The 20,219-nt window shown below is 42.0% G+C and overlaps 1 protein-coding gene across 1 annotated transcript; it reads left to right on the plus strand.

The window, feature by feature from the left end:
• Window positions 1-765: 765 nt before the first annotated feature.
• Window positions 766-14,144, plus strand: ANXA8L1 (annexin A8 like 1; the record flags this gene model as incomplete). Its single annotated transcript, XM_080620543.1, has 12 exons — window positions 766-786; window positions 4,911-5,001; window positions 5,265-5,359; window positions 6,511-6,624; window positions 7,449-7,539; window positions 8,141-8,220; window positions 8,823-8,882; window positions 9,415-9,508; window positions 11,331-11,426; window positions 11,675-11,733; window positions 12,589-12,711; window positions 14,049-14,144. The coding sequence occupies 12 exons, from the start codon at window positions 766-768 to the stop codon at window positions 14,103-14,105; spliced, it is 981 nt and encodes a 326-aa protein (XP_080476669.1). The 3' UTR covers window positions 14,106-14,144.
• Between the last annotated feature and the right edge of the window lie 6,075 nt (window positions 14,145-20,219).

Here is a 20,219-nt window from a genome sequence, read left to right on the forward strand (position 1 = left end):
GGAGGGGGGAACCTCCCAATCTCTGTATTGTCTGCTGCTTTACTGAGCTTTACTGTAAAGTGTAGGTAGGAAGGACATGGTATGGTGTGGGGTGTGGCTGTTTGTGGTGTATGGGTTTTGTTTTGGGGGTAGGGGGGTGTTTCGAAGGAAGGATGGTAGAGGAGGGCTTGTTAAGTCTTAGAATCCTGGTTTGGTTTTCCAGGTTGATAGAGATAGCAAGGATTGGTAATAATGAGTAAGCAGCTTACTCTGTTGTAGCAGAACTCATCATGTCCCAGTGGGGTTTTATACCGAGAAATTACCTGGTTGTAATCTGCATGTTGTATCTGTGCCAGAGGCCAAAATGTTAGGAGGGAAGGGTGTGTATAGGGAGAAGCAGTGGAAAAATTGCAATGAGCTTTAGTCAACTGGGTGAACATAGGGCTGGCTCCTCATAAGGGAAGGCTCGTATATTAAGCAATTTGATCTCTCCCTGTGAAAAACAGGTTGAGCCATGTCTGAGGGCGTTGCCTTGTGGAATTTGTAGATAAGGATGGTTTATACCTGTGTGTTCCCAGCATAGAGAGGCCAGTTACATTCTGCAGCTTCCAGAGGGAATAAGCCTCCTGAGGAGTACAGTTATTCCAGTTTGCTTGTCGTAAGTTTATAGAAAGAGCTTTTGTTTCTTCCTCTTCTCTCTCTACCCCCTTCAAATCTCAGATTCCCTAACTGTGAGGTGTGATATGTGTGTTTTTTCTTCATCAACAGACCCAGAATTAGACTGCAATGGCATGGTGGAAGGCCTGGGTAAGTAGAGGATATATTGAAGTAAGACACCCTGATTTTTTTGGCGTCATAATAAGGTAACTTGTAAGTTGCATCAGGCACTGTGTGGGATTTAAATGTTTCTCTTTAAAAATCAGCAAGATCTATTTGCTGGGTTTCTGACTATAAAATAGTATTCAGCACTTCAAAAATCTTGATTAAGAAAGATGTTAACATGATTGGTGGCTTTAAGAAGAGCAGCAGACTCTCCCTGCTGAGAGTGGTGCAGGGGGTGTTTGTGCGACTGTGTATACCGAGAGATGGTACTGAGGAACAACAAAGTTCCACAGCTGAGGCCTGCAAGCTTCCGGCTTCTTGTCTCTTGTGGCAGTGAGATCAGGGCACTGGCCTGCCCCCAGCTGCATTGGCAGGCTGTAGTCACAGAAGGAGATGTGGTCAAGCCGGAGTGTCTTTTTCCTTGGTGGGTTTTTAATACTGCGATGACAATGTGGACTTGAACACCCTGTCAGTCTGCAAGGAGCCAGAAATGCTGTGTATGCTCTCTTCTAAACCCTTGTGGCTTTGGGAGGAATGTGGCAGGACTGGGGGGATGCTCATGGGGTATGCTGAGGTGGTCTCTAGGGTACAGCTCAGGACAGGTGCCAGGCAGCTCTGGTGATGTGCACAGCTCTGCTGCCAGCTATGGCAGCTTTCCCATTAGCCCCCATGGAAGGTCAGGTTTATCCGCAGATTTTATTGCCAGATAACTATGAGCTAAAGTCTAGAAGACATCTGCTGGAGACATGCAATGGAAGAATACTGGTAGAGAAGTCCATTCCCAGTCCCCGTCCAGCAACACTGCCAGTAGCGTTCAGGCTTTCTCTGGACTGTTTTTGTCTTGTTTGTGGAAAGATTTGTCCCAGAGTCCCCCGGCTTCTTGTTGTGAAGATGGCTTCGTATTCAGCAACCTGTGCAAGGGGTGAGCCTGCATGAAGGCTCCAATGCTAATGCTCCTCTCCCAGTCCTAGCACTGGTGTTTGAGAAGGGAGCAAGGGGCCTCTGCTGTCACTTGCCAGCAAAGGTATCCATGAGGTGCAGGAGAGCTGTATTGCAGTGTATTGTATTAGCTCGGGTGCAACACATCACCAAGGAGAGAGAAACCACTTTGCACAGGCATGACCGTTTCCATGTTCCCAGTTACAATTTTTGCAACTAGAGGGTGGGAACTCAAGAAAAAACTAAACCAAAACCAAAACACCTTGTGGGGTGGGGAATACCAAACTAATTCCTACTTTTCTACAGTAGGCTCCAGATGAGAAACTTTCCTGATCTCAAAACATACGTTGATTTTTCAACATCCTCTTCCCCCTCAAAAAAAAAAAAAAAAAAAAAAAAAAAAAAAAAAAGATTAAAATTGTAATCTTCCTTTTTGCTCATTTCCCTCTGCCTCCATATTTCCTTTTGGAAGTTTAGTATAGTAGTACTCTCTTTATTCCAAAGTTTGGAGTAGCTCTCACTTCAATTTTCCCCTTTTTGCTGATCTACTCTCTACTATGCCCAAAGCTGCAAATCATTTGAAAACTCAGAATGAGAAAAGGAGAAAAGTTCTTGAAAGCTCCAGTGATCTCTTACCTGTCAGTGTTGTAGGGGGTAGAAGCACAAAAGAAAGATGAGAGGGCAAAGGAAGGATGTTAGATTATTTTTGATTTTCTAACCCCTTCATAAAAAATACAATTCAAAAGCAAAAAGAATGAAAAAATGTGAAACTTTTTCAGAAGCTTTCTACTGAAAAAAAAAACCCCAAACCCACCAAAAAAACAACCCAAACAACAGAGCCCCCACCTGTCCCCAAATTGCAGATTTTCAACAAACTGCTGTTTATTTTTGAGAATTTTTTGGTAGGAAAACTTAATTCCTCTGTCCTTCATTTATAGGTAAAACATTTCAGGGCATCATGTCTGAAGTACACTGATTCCATTGCTTTCGTGTGAATTATTCATCATCACATGAAAGTTGCACAGATGGCTTGAGTAATTTCAGTTAGGTAATTGTAGGTTCAGTTCATCTGGAAAACAAGACCAAACTGAACAGGGTTTCTCTGGAAACCTTTTGTGATTGAGCCTGTGCTGAAACAATTATGTATACAGAGAATGAGGTCTTATGATTGAATCATGAGTGTGCCACTTGAGCCTTGATGGGTTGTCAATGTTTATTTGACTTAGTGTCAAAGATTACTATTGTTCAGTTTGTTCTGCTGCCTTCAAACGAAAGCTCAGCTTTGCACTTTGTCTTTCACTGAGTTGTGTCCAGAGTGTTTCTCTTACATGGTCTTTACATGCAGCTACAGAGGATTGTCCATCTCTTTCAGAGCAAAATCAGATGGATGAGTGTAACCTGCTTTTGAGGGTAGTTGTGATGGTGCGGGCTGACTTCACAGAGCAGCAGAGAAGGAGCACTTGCTAGCTCAGCTAAACTGTTCTCTGTTCCAGGCTGATGACAAGCTGTTGGGGATGGCAATGCTTTAGTCACCGCTCTTTTTGCAGTGACAGCTTCACCACAGCCTTAAACTTGCTGCTCAGTAATCACTGTGATTCAAAGCTGCATCTGTTGAAAAGTTTTCTGTTGACACCCTCCACAGCTGCTCTCTCAGCTGGGAGCAAGATGTGGTAGCACAGGAGTCTGTCTATGTGCTGGCTGTAAAGCAAACTTTTCCATATCTTTCTGATTGATGAACATACCACCTGTCTCAACAACCATCATTGTCCTTTGGTTTTTTGTCACTGCTTCCAGAGCTTGGCCAGCAAAGAGGCTGGCATGAAAACATGTGCCAGCTACATCTACTGGTAAAGCACTGGACAAGGACACTTGAGCTAATTTGCCCTCAGCCAGCCTGAGCATCTGTGCAGCACAATGTGGGCACCCTTCAGCTGCAGAGCCAGGCTAGACCTGGAAGTTGTTGACAGACACTCCTGAGCACACAGCCCTTAATCTTCCAGCCTCTCATTAAAAGCCAGAAACGCAGGTCCTGAAGGAGATTTCTGCAAGCTTTTCTGTCAAGGATCCCTTGAAGGCTTTTTCCCCTGGGGAGGCTTTTTATCTCTGGGGAGGGCTTGGATGACCTGAAAGAGCTCTGGGAGATAGGGGTAAAGCCCTCTTTCACACAGGAAATAAGAGCAGAAGGGATTTGCATCACAGCAGGTGGCTGCTGGGTGGCATTTGGTGGTTTGTGTTATGCAAGTCAGATGGGACAACCACAGTGGCTCCTTCTGGTTTGTAAGCTCTGATTTGAAGGTACTTCACTGATTGTGAAGCCACCCCCACTAAAAATCCGACAGGTCATACTGATATCATTAGTACAGTATTAACCCTATCTCTGCAACTAAGATTATGAGAATATTGTAGTTTCCTAGAGCAACTTCAATCTCTTTAAGCTAAAAAAGAGACAATCATGTCCATTATTGGAATAAAGTGGTGATGACTCTATGCCTAAACACTTACGTACTCCGCTATTGATAGGACCATACTGTTAGAGATGCATAAATATGTTCAAGCCAGGCCCTTGACTAACAGCTGATGTTAAATTGAAGCTCTTAAGCCTGAGTTCTTTTGGATGGCCCTACTACCTTGTAATGACTGAAATAAGTCTCAGCTTGTCTTTCTGCCCTGGAAGTCTGGCACTGGCAGCACCTTAGGTGTCTGGAAGATTCCTGTGTAGCTGGCCATTGGTTCAGGTGAGAACACAAAACCTGCACTCCTGCTGATGGATCTGTCCTTCAAAGTAATCTCTTGGCCCAAATCTTTTCAGAGGAAATGCTTCTTTCTTGAAACCAGCTGTGCAGGAGCAGAAGAATAAAGCTGCTACTTAGAAAATGGTGTGTGAGCGGCAGACTGCTTGCACGCAATGACTGTCACAGCAGTGTCACTATTAATGATTTGCACTTAATGTTTCTGCCAGGAGCCAAAGGCTAGTACAGGCAGATGGAGGCAGAAAACTTGTGTTCTCTTTGGAGTTCTGCTCTGCTGAGAGATTTTGAACCAATCCCTCTACTTTACTGTCTCCTCCCCATGTACAAGCAATGAATATTATTAACATACTTTCAAAATTCTTTTTCTTCAGCTGATGAAAAGCAGTGGTGAAAAGTCCTACATTTTTCTTCTTCTTTCAGAGTGAAGCAGAGGGCAAGTCTGTGGCAGGTGCTTTAAACTTTGACCCCACACCTGATGCTCAGACTCTGTACAAGGCCATGAAAGGGCTTGGTGAGTTGACTCCAAATTCATGTGTAAATTCTATGTTCTGCTTTAATTGCCAAGCTGAAAGCTATTCCTTAAGAAAATTGCAGCCAGACATATCATTTTTAATGTGGAAAATTAAAAATTAAATTTTCTCCAGTACACACTTAAAATTCTACATGAAGACAATGGACTAGGAAAGGTTGTCTGAATATTTGAATTGAGATATTTTGGACTAGTCTCAACTTATTCTGTGCACTGTGCTTATGGCTTATTGTTGCTCTCCACAGGGACTGATGAACAGGCTATAATTGACGTCCTAACCAAGAGGAGCAATGCGCAGCGTCAAGAGATTGCCAAATCCTTCAAAGCACAGTTTGGAAAGGTTCTTCCAAACCAAAACCATATTCAGTCACTGTTTCACTGCATGCAGTAAATGGATGCAATAAATGGGTATACAATTCATCCTGGAAGCCTGATGCAAAAGATATGCAGGTCTTCTGCAAATAAGTGGATGAATGTTTATTTATAAGGTTTGGGGTGAATGTGTGAAATTAATTTTTGGTTGGAAAACCTGGTTTTCCCCCCAAGTTTGTAAATTTTTTTTACTAGAAATATTTCTTAAAAATTATTTTTTTATTTGCTATTTTAACTTGAAGTCTAACTTCTTTTTGAAGTTGTAACAAAAATGGATACTTTTCTAAGTGGCATTTTGAGTAAAATGTTGGTTTAGTTTGGAGTCCTTTTAAATGCCAAAGAAAGCTCAATTTAAAGATTTATTTAATTGCATTTCTTTGGAAATTCTGAAAATGGAATCAAACTGCAGTTATTGACAACCATGTATTCCTGTGATTATCTTTCTGTCTTTGGTAAAATCTTACTGTCATTTAGGAAAACTTTTCCATCAGCAAGCTCTGCCACCAGCCCTACTCTGGAGTCTCCAATGACCCTTGCTGGAAAGGGGACTGCCATGCAAGGGCCTCAGAAAGGGAAGAAAACGTGGGGGTGGCAAGTATAGGACAATGAATAGAGAGTGCTCACATCCCACTGAAACAGTGTGAGTCATACCATAACAAAAATGCATTGTAGGGATAAGAAAGTTTGAAGTTTATCTTCAGACAGACTGCATGCCTGATTCTGCAGAAGCCCTGAATTCATATATATATGCAGGCTTTGGGAACCAGCCCTGTGTGAAGCTACATCCTTTACTCAATTAAAGGCCTTCAACTGCCTGGTTCTGTTCACTGAGTAAAACAGGGTAGAAGAAGATTTTAATCTTCCCTACCCTGCTGCAGAATTAATTAATACTTGGGAGATGCTTAAGTACTGGGACAACAGGGAATGTGGAAGCATGTAGACAAATCTCATTTTGGAGATAGGTACCTTTTCCAGTCCCAGGACCTTTTCTAATAAACTATCAACACAATACTGTCATTCAGCAGTAGGGTGGTAAAAAGGTGGTAAATTACCACAGCTTTAGGTGGTAAAAAGATCCCATGAAGCTTTTTATGTAACTGTGTGTTGCATATTTAACAGGATCTGATTGATAGCCTGAAGTGTGAACTGAGTGGCAACTTTGAGAGGCTCATTGTAGCTCTCATGTACTCCCCATTCAAATATGATGCCAAGGAGCTCTATGATGCCATGAAGGTAAGTGAATTGCATGCTGATATTTAAGTAGTAGCAGCACAGAAGCAGTGCAATAACTGGACTGCTACATGACTAAGTTTGTTATTAGCAGTAGCCTTTGAGAAATAGTTAGTTGTATTGTCAATGCATATTCTGGGGGAAAATTCTGCTTTAATATCTGGGCTGAATGAGTTTCTGTACGTACATTTCTCATAGAGCCTGGGGGAGGCAAAAGCAAACTAAACTCAGTTTTGGCAAGGAATTAACTTCTACAGATTGTTTCTTTATTTAAACATTTCTTTGCTTCTCTCTGCTGTGCTTCTCCTGAACAGAGCTCAGTGACACAAAGCTACTGCCCTGATGTCCCAACTGAGCCACAAAACCCTTAAGAAATCAAGGAGTGGTGGTGTGAGGGCAAGGCTGGGTTTGGCCGAGATCCTACCTGTCAATACAGTTCAAGTTTCAGATGCAGAGAGGTCTATTAAAATGGTAGAAAGATGGATTAACTAGACAAGTATTGGTCTGTCTCCCTGCATCCCTCTAACACTGTCATCAAAGATCCAAATCCAGAAATGCACTGCAGAAATGCATTGTGAAAGGTTAGATAAAATCATCCTTCGTGAGTTAAGCATATCAGTAGAAGAAACCATGTTCAGACCAAATGTGCTTTGTGTCTCCAGCTTTCATTATGATGGTTTCTCACAGCTCATCACGGAGCCTAACACTGCTGCATTAGGCTATGCGCTTTGCCTCCTCACTTGAACATACTTCTTTAGCAATAAATTTCACTCCATGACTAGATGCCTTTCTCCACTTTTATTTCTCCCCTATGTTTTCTATTAAAGGGTGTGGGAACAAGTGAAGATGTTATCATAGAGATCCTGGCATCCCGAACAAAAGCACAGATCAGAGAGATAATCAAGGCGTACAAAGAAGGTAAAGTGCCTGGGGCCTGATCTGTGTGGTCAGAGCAATGTATTGCACAGCAGGAATGATGTTACCAGCTAGCACTGTCAGCAGGTAGATGGTGTTTTTAAAAGCAAGAAGGGGCAGCCTAACTCTGCTTTCAGCCTGGTAAACAAAACATGGCTATGCTGACAGAATTTGAAAATCCCTTTCCAGATTTACACTCAGCTGCAGGAAAAGGTCAGCAAATCACAGGTTTGGTTCAACTTGGCCACACGCTACTGTCAGAATGCAAACAAAATTGTAGCTATACACTTGGCTGCTTTTCCCCTTTAAATAAACTTCCATCTAGAGTGTATCAAATATGTATTTGTAAATATTTTACATTTCTTTGCTATCTGTAATGTTAAATCAGCGTTTATGTCTTGGATATCAGTGGAGCTACTGACTCAGTCAGCTGCAAATGCTGACCTGGGTATCACTGAGAGTGTGAGTTGATCTCAGTCCTGTCCTTTTTCCCTAGCAACTTTCTCGGCTAGTGTCAGGTGTTGTATGTCTTGAGTGACTGGCAATATCCCAGCTATGTGATCCAAATAACAAATCCTTCCCTTGTCCTCTTTTCCTTGGGCAGAATATGGTTCTGATCTGGAAGAAGACATAAAATCAGAAACAAGTGGCTACTTGGAACAGATTCTGGTTTGCCTTCTTCAGGTAATGCTAGAGAAGAGAAATAACAGTATGAAGTTCTTCACATTTTTCTCTTTTTTTTCTTTTTTTTCCTTTTGAGAAGACACACAGTAGAAGAGGCAATACAGTCATGACCACCAGATAAACTGCAGAGACAAATGTGTGACTTGGACTGGATCTGTGTTTCAACTTCAATGTGACTGAAACAGGGATTCCTCCCTCCCTTAGCAGCTGGGAACATAGCTCTGCTGCAGGGAGACACCTCACTTTTACATACACATAAAGCTATTGCACTCTACAAGGGCCTTAGAAAACAATGTCCCTCAGCTATAATTCACCACCCTTCCAGGGGCTGTGTTCTCAATGCTGAGTGCATTTTCCAAATTTTCCTGCCTAGCAGCAGAATAACTTAGCAGTTTTTTGACTCTGCTTCATATGACTGATTTCAGTGCCTTTCAGTGAAGGAGTTAGTACTTGTGCTGTCTGAAACATTACTACTTGAGCACTCTGCAGAAATAAATAGCTCATCAGGATAATTGATTTTCGCTCAGAATGTATGTTGTGATCCTTATATATGGAAGATTCTTCCTGTAATAAAATGGTTACCTTTCTCTTTCTTCTCATAGGGTGAGAGGGACAATGCCACTTTCTATGTGGACCCAGCACTTGCTCTCCAAGATGCAGAGGTACTATAAAATGCTTGTGATCGATGATACGCCTGCATCCCATCTGTCTTGAACTTCCAAGTGCTTCAGTAGGCAGCAGAGTCCTGATCAACAGAGGGTTGGAGCCACAATAGCTTGGGAAGGGGTGGTCTTCAAGCAGAAGCAACTTAGGTTTTTCAATTTTGCCTGCATTGCTGAGCCTTGCTGTTCCAAAAAGGAGTGATGAGAGCTGGGCTTGGGCTCAGCTGCTTTAAATATGCAGAAGTGTATGTATGGTGGAGTGGAACAGCAAAGAATAGAGAAGAAAACTTAAGAGTGTTGTTGGCTGCTCCAGCTGCTGGAGGAAGAATGGAAAGGTTGGAGATACTGGTTGCTCCAGTTTGACTAGAAGACACAGTCAAGGGATTTCATAATCGACAATTCTATGAGAGTCTAGTTCACACAGTGGTTTAGGTTACTTAAAATCACCTTAACTTTAACTTAAACCAAACTCTGTTCCTTTACCAGCTACACACAGAGCACATCTCTCTAAAAATTGTGTGTTAAATTACAGGCTCTCTATGCTGCTGGAGAGAAGATACGGGGCACTGATGAGATACAGTTTATCACCATCTTGTGCAAGAGGAGTGCCATACACTTGCTGAAAGGTATGGAGCGCTCGCCTCTGAAATGCGAAATCATCAGCCAAAGAGTCAGGGCTATAGCTGGGAAAGACAGGTCACCGGAAATAAGTACCTGATTCTGTCTCCTTATTCTTCGTCACTCAGTGACCAAAAGCTGCCAGCAGCTTTCAAGAAAACTTACAAAGGCTTACCGCTGCTGAAAATCAAGTGGCTTACTTGAGAGTCCTTATACAATGGTGGTGGTTGGATGGTATAGCTTTTTTCACATACCCAAGGAGAGAGACAGTCCCTTTCTAACCAGCTAGGAGCATGCAGTGGACAGACCCATGATCTCTTGGTTATGGGTTCCTCTGGGGCAAAAGAAAATCACCAGAAACATGTTTATTCAGTGATGGAGAATCCTGGGGTGCACTCTGCACTTCTGCTTCAGGTTCTTTTGAGGGCATCAGAGGCTGCTGGAAGCGAACATGCTAACCCAGATCCAGGTAAGGGAGCCTTCAGCTCCCCACCACCCAGTGCAACAGAAACCTGGCCTTGTCATCTCAAGAATTTTGAGGCAGTCCAAAATTGATCGCTAGATTTTGTTATATTGGTTGAATCTAAGCTGTTAGACATGTACTGTGTAAATCCATATGTGTTACTTTATGTGGACATAAAGTGATAAATTAAGCTAGTGATAAATAAATTATGTCTGAGCTTTTTCAAGCTGAGGTCTTCTGAGGTTGTTTTCTAGGACCTGAGGCCAGCTCCCCCTTGTGTTTCTAAGTGCTGCTGGGAGATGAAATTTGAAAACAAAACCAAAAAAAGTGATCTCTAGTCTTTGGCTTTGCCTGTCTGTAAGAACTGAGTTTCAACTAGTTGTCAGGATGTAACCAGTCTTTGGAACCTGCCATATCACCAAGGAAGTAATTTCCTTTGTGCTAGGGTAACCTGTAACTGTTTGTCTTTGAAACTTGAGACTTGAGTGTAATTGTTGCAGAGATATATATATCTGTGTGTACATATATATATATATGCAGATATATTAATATATATATTAATATGTAAAGTAGGTCTGAGTTGAGGAGTTGTATCCATCTATCTGTTATGGGGCATTACCTTTTCCCAAAGTTATCTTAGTGTTAGTGTTTAGGTATCTGATCCTGAATGCCAAGCAAACTTCATTAAGATGCCCACTGCATTACACAGCGGTTTTCCTTCTTTGTTAGTCTGAAAGCTAGGAATCAAAACTGAGATCTGAACCCTGGAGTATATAAAGTGTATAAGGTGAACAACAACTCTGTTGCTGAGCTTTTGTTAATGTGGGAGTTCAAATACCTTGGAATCTGCAACTGTGTTTTGCTCATCTTTTCTGAGAATTTTTTTTTTTTCCTTCTGATTGAAATAGTAAGTTTTCCCAAACTGTTGTCATCATTTAAAAGTCCAAGAGCCATGAGCAGCATAATCCTAGGTTTAATTTGATTTTGTTTTGGTTCCTGAAGCTAGTGGCATCAACAAACACAAGACCACATGGTAGAGTTGTGCCTAACCTTCTGTTGTCTGCTTCATTTCTGTGGTTAAATACAGTGATGAAGGGGCAGATTTCCAAATTAACATGAAGTGACTGAACTTGCATATTCAAATTAAGGCATAGAATTAAGACCTGTGGATGGGTTGTGTTTCTGTGAACATTGCCATCTTTTTTTGTAGCTGATTTCTGGGCTTGACTAAAGCCTCCTGAAGTTGGTGAAAATGTGTCCATTCCTTCAGTGTTTTTGTGTCAGTACAAAAGCAATATCTGTAAATATTGGGCAAAAAAAGCTTGCGCAGTTGCTTGGTAAAAAATGAAGTTCTTTGTTTCCAACAGTGTTTGAAGAATACCAGAAACTGGCTGGTAAGAGCATAGAAGATTCCATCAAGAGTGAAACTTGTGGTTCACTTGAGGATGCCATGCTGGCTATTGGTAAGACTGGCTATGTTTCCCTTTCTTTTGTCTGAGTCTGCTGCATTTTCTCCTGCAGCAGGTAACTGTTATGGGATGGGTCTACTTAATAAGGGTATCTGGTAGTAATTAAAGGGTTCTTCTTAAGTAAGATAAACTCAGATCCCAGGGATACATTGAATTATCAGAAATCATGTTGAATCTCTGGTTACCTGCTGCTCTGAACTGGAATTGCAGTCGATTCTTACTGAGCCTTTTTGTACGCCTAGTGAAATGCACCAGGAGTGTCCATTGCTACTTTGCAGAGAGGCTGTACCATGCTTTAAAGGTAAGACTCTTCAGTGTAACATACTTGTTTTCATACTGGCCTGAACTTGTAACCTGGTTTCCACCAAGTCAAGTTAGAAGAGGCAAGGTTTTGATGAAATCCGGCAAGTTTAGTGCTATTGTTGCGAGTAATAGCAGAATCTCTTCATCCACCTTAGGCAGAAAAATACCTTTTAAGTGGGTCACCAAGGGAGTCTAGCTTCTCTGATTTAGGAGTCTGCAAGGAGCCTAGTCCCACTTTCTGAAACGTGGACAAAACTTCTAGAAGAGGCTTTTCTAGGAGGTTGTTCATGGTGGAATTTTTGTCCATAATGTTAATATAATAGACTGGACCACAGTATTCTCTTTCTAGGAAACAATTCTCTCAATGGCAGTATAAAATGAAAGAGTCCCAAATGGGGACACATAAGGCATCTGCAGATTGTGGCCCTGTAACTCTTAACTGATATGTAAAAGACAACAGCTCTCCCGAACTTGTGGAAGCTGAGATAACTAATATTTGTTATCACCATGACCTCAATTTTCCTGTGGGTGATTAATCAATACTGGTTGAAGCCAAGTGTCGCATAGGTGATGCTGCAGAAGTACAATATGTATTCAGTGCTGACATTCAACTCTATAACATGTTTGGTTTTGCATCTGAAGTGTGCAAAAACTTACAGCATACTTCCATGACAGGCTTGTGGTACTGAAAATGACCCCCAGGGATTAGCCTTCCAGAAAGAGCGGCAGATGTGCTGCAGAACATGTGCCAACCAATGTTTGAAACATGACTCCTCCTGTCTGGGACCAGTTTGCAACAGTTTATCCTTTGAACATCCACTGACATCACAGGCTGATATATCTGTTATTCCAGGGAGCTGGCACCAATGATGGGACTCTTACAAGGGTGATCGTTTCTCGAAGTGAAGTTGATTTAAATCTTATAAAGGCTGAATTCAAGCATATTGCAGGAAAGCCTCTCTCCAGTATGATTATGGTAAGCAGCATCTTGATATGGTGGCTCTTAACCATCATACACATTCCTAACCTGTCCAGCACTGTGGGATGCTTTCATGGTTGTTTTTGGTAAAAATATCATTTTCTGCTAAGCCCTCCTTCATTAGGCCTATTAACAATCTTTTCCTTGAGAGACATACACACCTGAAAGGTGAGTCAGATTGTATGCTCTGGAAGTGACTTGGGCAAAACCAAACCCGAAGAGAGATGCTCCAGGTTTTTCATGGACAGTACTCTGAATCCATGCACTTCATGATTTTCTAGATGAATCCAGATTAATTTAATTCTCCCTGTTACACCTTTCCCACATTGCTGTGCCATTTTGTCCTCTCTCTGTGCTGTCCTTAACTACCGCAAGCCAGTCCCTTATAAATCAAAACAGTGCTGTTTTCTTTCTTTGTTTGGTTTTTTTTGTTGTTATTGTTGGTTGGTTGGTTGGTTTGACTTATCCTTTAGCTGACTTATCCTAAATGAAGGCCTGGTCTAAACTGTGGTGAGATAGGTTTAGAAACTGAACCTTGTCAAAGCTTATTGTAGCTTTTGTGGTTAGAGTCTCAGCTCTGAGTGAATGCCCTTCCCCTATTAGGGCTGAAATGCTGGGTTTTACCATTTTTCCTAAGGACTCTGGGACATTCCTCTCCCTCAGTGCAAATGGCACAGAAGCCCTATCCTTAGCAGTCCCCATGGGAAGTCTGGTTCTATAATGAAGGCTCTTTCTTCTAATTGACACTGTCAGTGTCTGTCATGTTGATTAATGATCAGTCTTCAAGGGTCTGCATTCATTCCTTCTGAGAAGTGAAACGGGCTTTACACCTGTCATCACAAAATGGTCAAAGGGAGCAATTTTTTACCTTGTGATATTCTCTGTAGTGCTTCTCTAGACCAAAATGACCACAATTGTGGCTTTTTATAAGATGCCATGTGTCAGGGCTAGCGATATTGCCCTTTCCCTTCCTGTAGGGGAAAGATGCTACACAAATACTTGGAGACATGAAATCTGAACATAGCAGGCTTGGTTGCTCTTCTTCATGCTGACTTTGTGCCGCTCTGTAGGATGTAGCCCTGATAAATTGCTCACCTGGATTCCAAAGAAATGAATTGGACTAGATAAATGTTATTTCAGGTGGCAGCTACAGGCCTCATTTCTCCATTTATTTTGATGGTGTGTCATTTGGCAGAAACACTGCTGAAGTCTGGCTTGCTCTTTCCAAAGTCTTTTTCCTGTGTGGGCATATTCCATGACTGACAAAGTCAGCACTCGGAGCACGCAGAGGAACTTCCATGCTCACCTTTTTTCATTTTTTTTTCTCCTGTCAGGATGACACCAGTGGCGATTACAAGACAGCCTTGCTGAATCTCTGTGGCACTGACTGACAACATCTAGGAGGAAGATGCTGAAATGGATACAGAGAGAAAATTAACAGCAAACAAAGATCTGAAAATGTACGTTGTAGAAAATCTTTCCATTCATCCAACTGGGGAGAAAAAGAAGATCAAATAAATGGTCAAGATTTCCATAGGGCTCTGGAGGATGTGGGTGCTCATTACACACTAAATGCTATTTGCTACCTCAACAGTTTTTCAGACCCAAGTGGGAATGTTTCGGTTTTGCTTCCATTTTGTTCTATGCAATTTCCCTTCTCTTTTAGCACACTGTAAAGGCTGGTACTTGGATGTAAAATTAAAGGCTTTTTTAAAACCTCTGTAGGTATTCTGCAGGTCTTAACAACGCTACAAATCTTGGGCTGTCCCATAGCCTTGATAACTTCACTAGGACAAGCTGGTAGAGCAGTGATCATTTGATGCTAGCAGAGTGGGTCTGGAAGGAATGCCAGATATTAATAAGGCTTTAGGACATGTGTCAGAGTAGAGAAGTCAGTCCTCAGGGGCTGTTTTAGCAGCCTTATCTGCATAACTTGAGTGGGGGCTTCCCAGGAGCTGGGAATGGCAGATCCAAACTGACCATAAGCATGTGAAAGCTAAAAGCTATGTGACTGATTTCCTCTTTCTTTGTGTGAATGTCTGTAGGGCAAGACTGACAAGTTCAGGGTGTGACATCCATGTCAGACCATAGGAAAATCAAAACTGGGGCAGGCAATTTGTTTTTGGTGAATACAGGATATCCTGCTCTTGGAAGAAGACCTGCTTCTGCTCCTGATTTCACAGTAACTGCACAGAAGTCAGTGGACTCGCTTGGTCTTTCCCCCCACCTCCATGACTGCACCTACCACTAGCTGATTGAGGCCCCAGACTTGCACAGTGATACAGAGAGAACAAGTTGAAGTGCTTTCAGAAGCTCAGGTCTGCCTTGACAGTGATTCTCCACATTTAAAGCAACTCATTTAAATGCGTATTTACCAAAAGCCATTTTGTTCAGAGAAATAGCTTTTCTGATCAAGTGTATTAATTTTCTGGCAGCGGGGATAATTCCTCCCTTTTAATGCTGAAATGAGCAGGAACCCGTGCAGGGCAAGTGGAGGGTTCAAAAAGTCTTGGGGATTCCAGAATCCAGTCCTGGGGTCAGGGTATCTGCATTCCTCAGATGAACATGAAAAGGAGGAGGGTTCAATCTCTGGCTCTTTAAGTGCTTGTGTTTTCAGTGATATCCCAGTTTCTCACCTGGATGAGGATGAGCTGGAGATAGATGTGTTTCAAGACTGAGCACCAAGGGGAGGTTCTTCACTCAGTTTTTTGGGGGGATGTGAGGCAGCTCCAGACATCAAACGACAGAGAATCTACACGTCCCTTCTGCTGGCCAGTGGGCCCGCTTGATTTTTCGGAGAGCCAGTTGTTCCCATAGTCACTGATGATCCGCCTTCTGTTTTTTCTTAAGAGCAAGCTCAGGCTTTGATTTCTAGCGAGAGGCACGGCAGGACCACAGACAGGACGCCTGCTGCGGAGAAACCCGTACTTACACCGCCTCCTTGTGGGCGACGGCCTGCGTGCAGACCGCCCTGCGGCGCCGCGGCGGGGGCTCACGGGAGACGAGCGGGACACCGGGACCCATACGGCAGAGGGGGAGGGTGCGGAAGCACCCGGTCACCTCTCCCCTCTCCGAGCAGTGCCTGATCGCCTCGGTCACAGAGCGAGGCTCCCCCGGGAGAGATGCAGAACCGGCCTGGGGCGGGGGGAGGGGTGGGGTGGGGGGGTGAGGTTTGCTCCCCTTCAAGTAACGGACACTTTCCCTCCCAGCCGTTTTAAAGTCTGCCATGGAGGGATGCGTTTGCTGACAGGTACTGCCTTCGTGATTCCTGCTTAGGGGCTCTCACCCTGCAGCCCCTTAGCTCTGGTACAGCTAAGATGTTCTGCAGAAACGCACTCCTCTGACCAGATCTGTGTGATGAAGTTTTAGTAAGACTGAGCCATTCCCTCTGTGTTTGGGGTATTATTTTGGAAAAGCCAAATGAGAACATGTAACTGCCTATGCAGGGAGCATGAATGATTTATACAGTTGTACCCACGACATTTGTGTTTCCACAGGTTGGACAGGCGATGTGTGAGAAGTAATCCCAGCTTTGAGGGACGTAAAATCTAACTAGAAAAATCTACTGAAATCTCAGCTCTTCAAAATATTTTAGTTCAGAGTTGTCTGCTTATTTCACTGAAGCTTTTGTGCCTATCTCAGAGTTCTTGTTGTTGTCAAGTTATTCAGGTCTGAGGTTGGTTTATCTTGGTGGCCTGTGCTTAGCACTGTGGGTTAGGATTAGAGCTGTTTCAGTGTCACTGTGGTACTATTTTACTAACAGCAACTTGGGAGATGTAAGATGAGTTGCCAATAGGCTCTCAGGAGATCAGTATAGCAAAGCTGGGAAGGAGGACCCGTCAAGAGAAGCTGATTCTATCACCATAATTTCTGGGAAACAAAACAATTGTAAAACATCAATAAAGATTTAGTTACATATTGATTGCTGCTAAAATGTTCCCTGGGTGAACAGGTGCCTTAATAAAGCAGAATCAATTCTTAAGCTGTTCTAACCATTTTTTTTCCAAATGCAAATATTGACTTAGGGCCTTTCTATTCATTCACAGTTAAATTAACATGATTTTATTGCACAAAAATAAAGATAAAAGCTCAGCAAAGAAAAGGTAACAGGGCCCAGGACTGGTGTACCTCCTGTGCTGCAGGAAGGCCTGTGTGTGGGGAGTCTCCAGTGATTGCACTAATAACACCTTGCTCTACTCCGCTGGGTGGGATGTATGATGCCCCGTGTCCTTGGATGCAGCACACACACAGCAGGCGCTGTGCAAACTGGCAACATGGTGGGGTGTAGGTGCTTCAACATTCTGCTCAACTCACACCCAGGTGTACATAGGAAAAGCTGACTCCAACTATTAGCTCTGTTCCTGACATTTGGGAAAACTAATGAAAAGCTGTTCCAGATATGATGCCAATGTGCATAAATCATGTTTAACTCTTGAAGGCTTCCATTCCACAGAAAGCTGACTTCATATAGTGTTGCTTAATTCTCCAAGCATCCCAGAGCAGATGTGGCCTGAAACACAGAAGGCTGACCAAAGGAACTGCAGACAGTGGCCAGCCACAGGCAAGCAAAGGCTTTGCTTAAGTGGTATCTCATCACTGTGACTTCTGGAGAGAAGAAAAGATTGGATGGGTCTGGCTTCACTTGTATTTCTATTCTGCAACAGTTTGGAGTAATTTTTAGATAAAATAAAGATATTTTATATTTATAAAATATATTTAAGTGTTCAACGATTACTAAATTAATGATAAATTAGTGTTGATTAATAATGTAATGTGCTGTGGTGAGGAAATACTGCCTCTCACAGGCATCCAGATTGAATAATGGAGTCTCCTAGTGTTGTGTAGCTTTCTTGAAAGAGCCCATTTTTCCGACAAGGTGGCCATCTGATGATGAAATCGTAGACCTTCCTTGGGACCATTGGATGGTATCTCCCTTGGAGGGAACATAATATTAGGCTGTAAGATGCTAAGATGGGACTGTGCCAACGACATGTTATGCTAGGCTTCTACCTTGAATCCAAATGCCCAAAGTGACTCCAAAGACTATTCACTTCCTTCGTGGTTGGGGTCAATAAATGCAGCAGACCGCTGCATGTGGGACACCACAGCAACACAGATATGATTTGTTTGATGCAGTGTAGTGAGCTGTCCTCCCTCAGACCACATGTAAACAAGAAGGTTGCTCCAATTCTTCATCACTCCCATCGCTGCAAACAATACTGGCCTTCTAAGTAGTCATTCAGTCTTCTGGTGTCATCCATTTGAACTCAAAGGGCTCATCCCTGAGTTTCCAGGAAGTTATCAGCATAGACTTTGTTGTTTACTAAAAATCATATATTAGGGTGCAGGAAAAGAAAAATTTGTACTTTAAATTTTATATTTGACTGTCCTCCCAGAACATGACAGAAATGGGCAGCTCTGGGGACCTGGGCTTCTGTCTGGAGGGAAGTGTGATTTGTTCAAGCTGTGCTGCTGGTTTCTCAATATCCTTTCCTGTTCCAAATCTCAATTAGCCATGATGTGTCAGCATCATGCCTTGGACTGCTCATGTCTGTTGGAGGCTGACATTTCTTACCAAAAGTCGTACACCCAACGCTTAAGGGTGTTATTGGCATGAGAGTTCAAAGCTCCCACAGCTTTATCCCATAATACTTAGTGTTTCTTTGAAACCAGAAGAATGCATATGGTGATATTTTTCTATGACATATAGATCATATGGATATATCCAAGTGGTTTTATGGTCCCAAGAAACTTTTTCTGCATTACTGGCTAGCTAAAAGTACTTATTACAAACGAAATGCAGATGTCTGTAGGTTATGTACATTCAGGGATCTAACATTTGGAGAAATAAATAGCTCTGGATTACACAAAAGAATTAGTACTGTTCTCTCTGTGGTAATGAGGAACAGGATATGTTGTAGGCACAATATTATTAATAAATAGTGAGCAATGCAGTACAAATCTGCAATTCAATTTAGGATTTCAGCTGAAATTGCTCTTTGGGGTTATAGATGACAACAAGGTCTGAAATTGAGTTACAGTCCAAGCAGGAACTGAGTCATGTGTAGCAATGTTCTAGGGAAGCATAGAATCACAGTCAACACTGGGCAAAATGTTATTGACAATGGTATATTCACTGAAAAATAACATTTTGTGGACATAAATGCAATTTAACTGGGCTTATAAAAGAATGTCAGGCAGAAGAATAGGAAAAAAGTGAAAGTCAACTTTTCTGTGTTTTGATTTTAAAATGGCAACTTCATTTTGAAAACTGTTTCAAGCTGAAAAATAATTATTAAAAGGTTTTCTTAATCTGAAGCTGAAACATGATATTTTGGAGGAGAGAAAGTTGAACATTTCAGTTTGTTTCAGAATACTTTTGTTTTACTTTCCAAAGTATCTCCTAAATTTCTATTTTAGTTTAAGCCAAAGAATTCCCTGTCAATTCCCATTAGCCACTGAGCTGAAAGATCACTTATTATTTTAGCCAAAACAAAGACTTATATTCTTCAAAACCAAGAGAAGAATCATTGCTTTAAATGTCACTAGCAATCTTCTCCAAAAGAAAAGATCAGTGTTGAGGGGGCTAAGTTCTGAGTTTAAACATCCCAAAAAGTCTAGACAAGAAAAAATAGGAATAGTACAGCTGATGTCAACTTCCAGCCTTGCCAGGACGTCCTGTTCAAAGTTATAAAGCACATCAGAATCATCCTACAGCTTTCTTACCTTCCTGTATTAGTCACTTAGCCTTTCCTTTACACAGTTTCCTAGGTTTCACCTTCACTTCACTTCATTACTTTGTTAGGAAGCAACTATGACACATTAATATGAAATATTTTTGTAAGAAGTGCTAAGACATGGTCAGCTTTCTAGTTTGCAGCAGAAAAGTAGCAAAAGGAGAATGCAGAAATAAATTCACACTCTGTGCTGAACAATTCCCAACACAGCTTATTGTTCTGAAGTTTATTAGCTATTTAGAACTCTTTTTCCCTAAACTAAAATACTAGAATATTCAATACTCTTGTATCCTAGACTAAAAAAAAATAGATGACTTACTAATAAACAGAGCTACTGCTTTTCTTAAGATCATGTCAATCATTTATATTAGTTCAAGAAATTACTGCTTAAATGTGACAGATCTCATGATTATCCCCATCAGTCACCATCTCAGCCTTAGCTCTCTCCCTGCAGGCAAGGCAGAAAGGTTTCAGAGTTCACGCTGAATCTAGCTGAAATACAAAATGTCCTGAATTCTTTCAAAATCATTATATAAATGAGAAGGCTCCAGGAAGACCTTATTGTAGCCTTATAGTACTTACAGGGGGGCTAATGAGAATCATAAAATAGTTTGGATTGAAAGGGAGCTTCTTTAGAGGGCCTGTTGTGATAGGACAAGGGGTAATGGTTTTAAACTAAAGAGGGTAGATTCAGACTAGATATTGAGAAGTAGGAATACATTGGAACAGGTTACCCAAAGAGGTGGTAGATGCTCCATCCCTGGAAAC

The sequence above is a fragment of the Psittacula echo genome (genome assembly GCF_963264785.1).
Source record: "Psittacula echo genome assembly, chromosome: 6".
Taxonomy (NCBI): Eukaryota; Metazoa; Chordata; class Aves; order Psittaciformes; family Psittacidae; genus Psittacula; species Psittacula echo.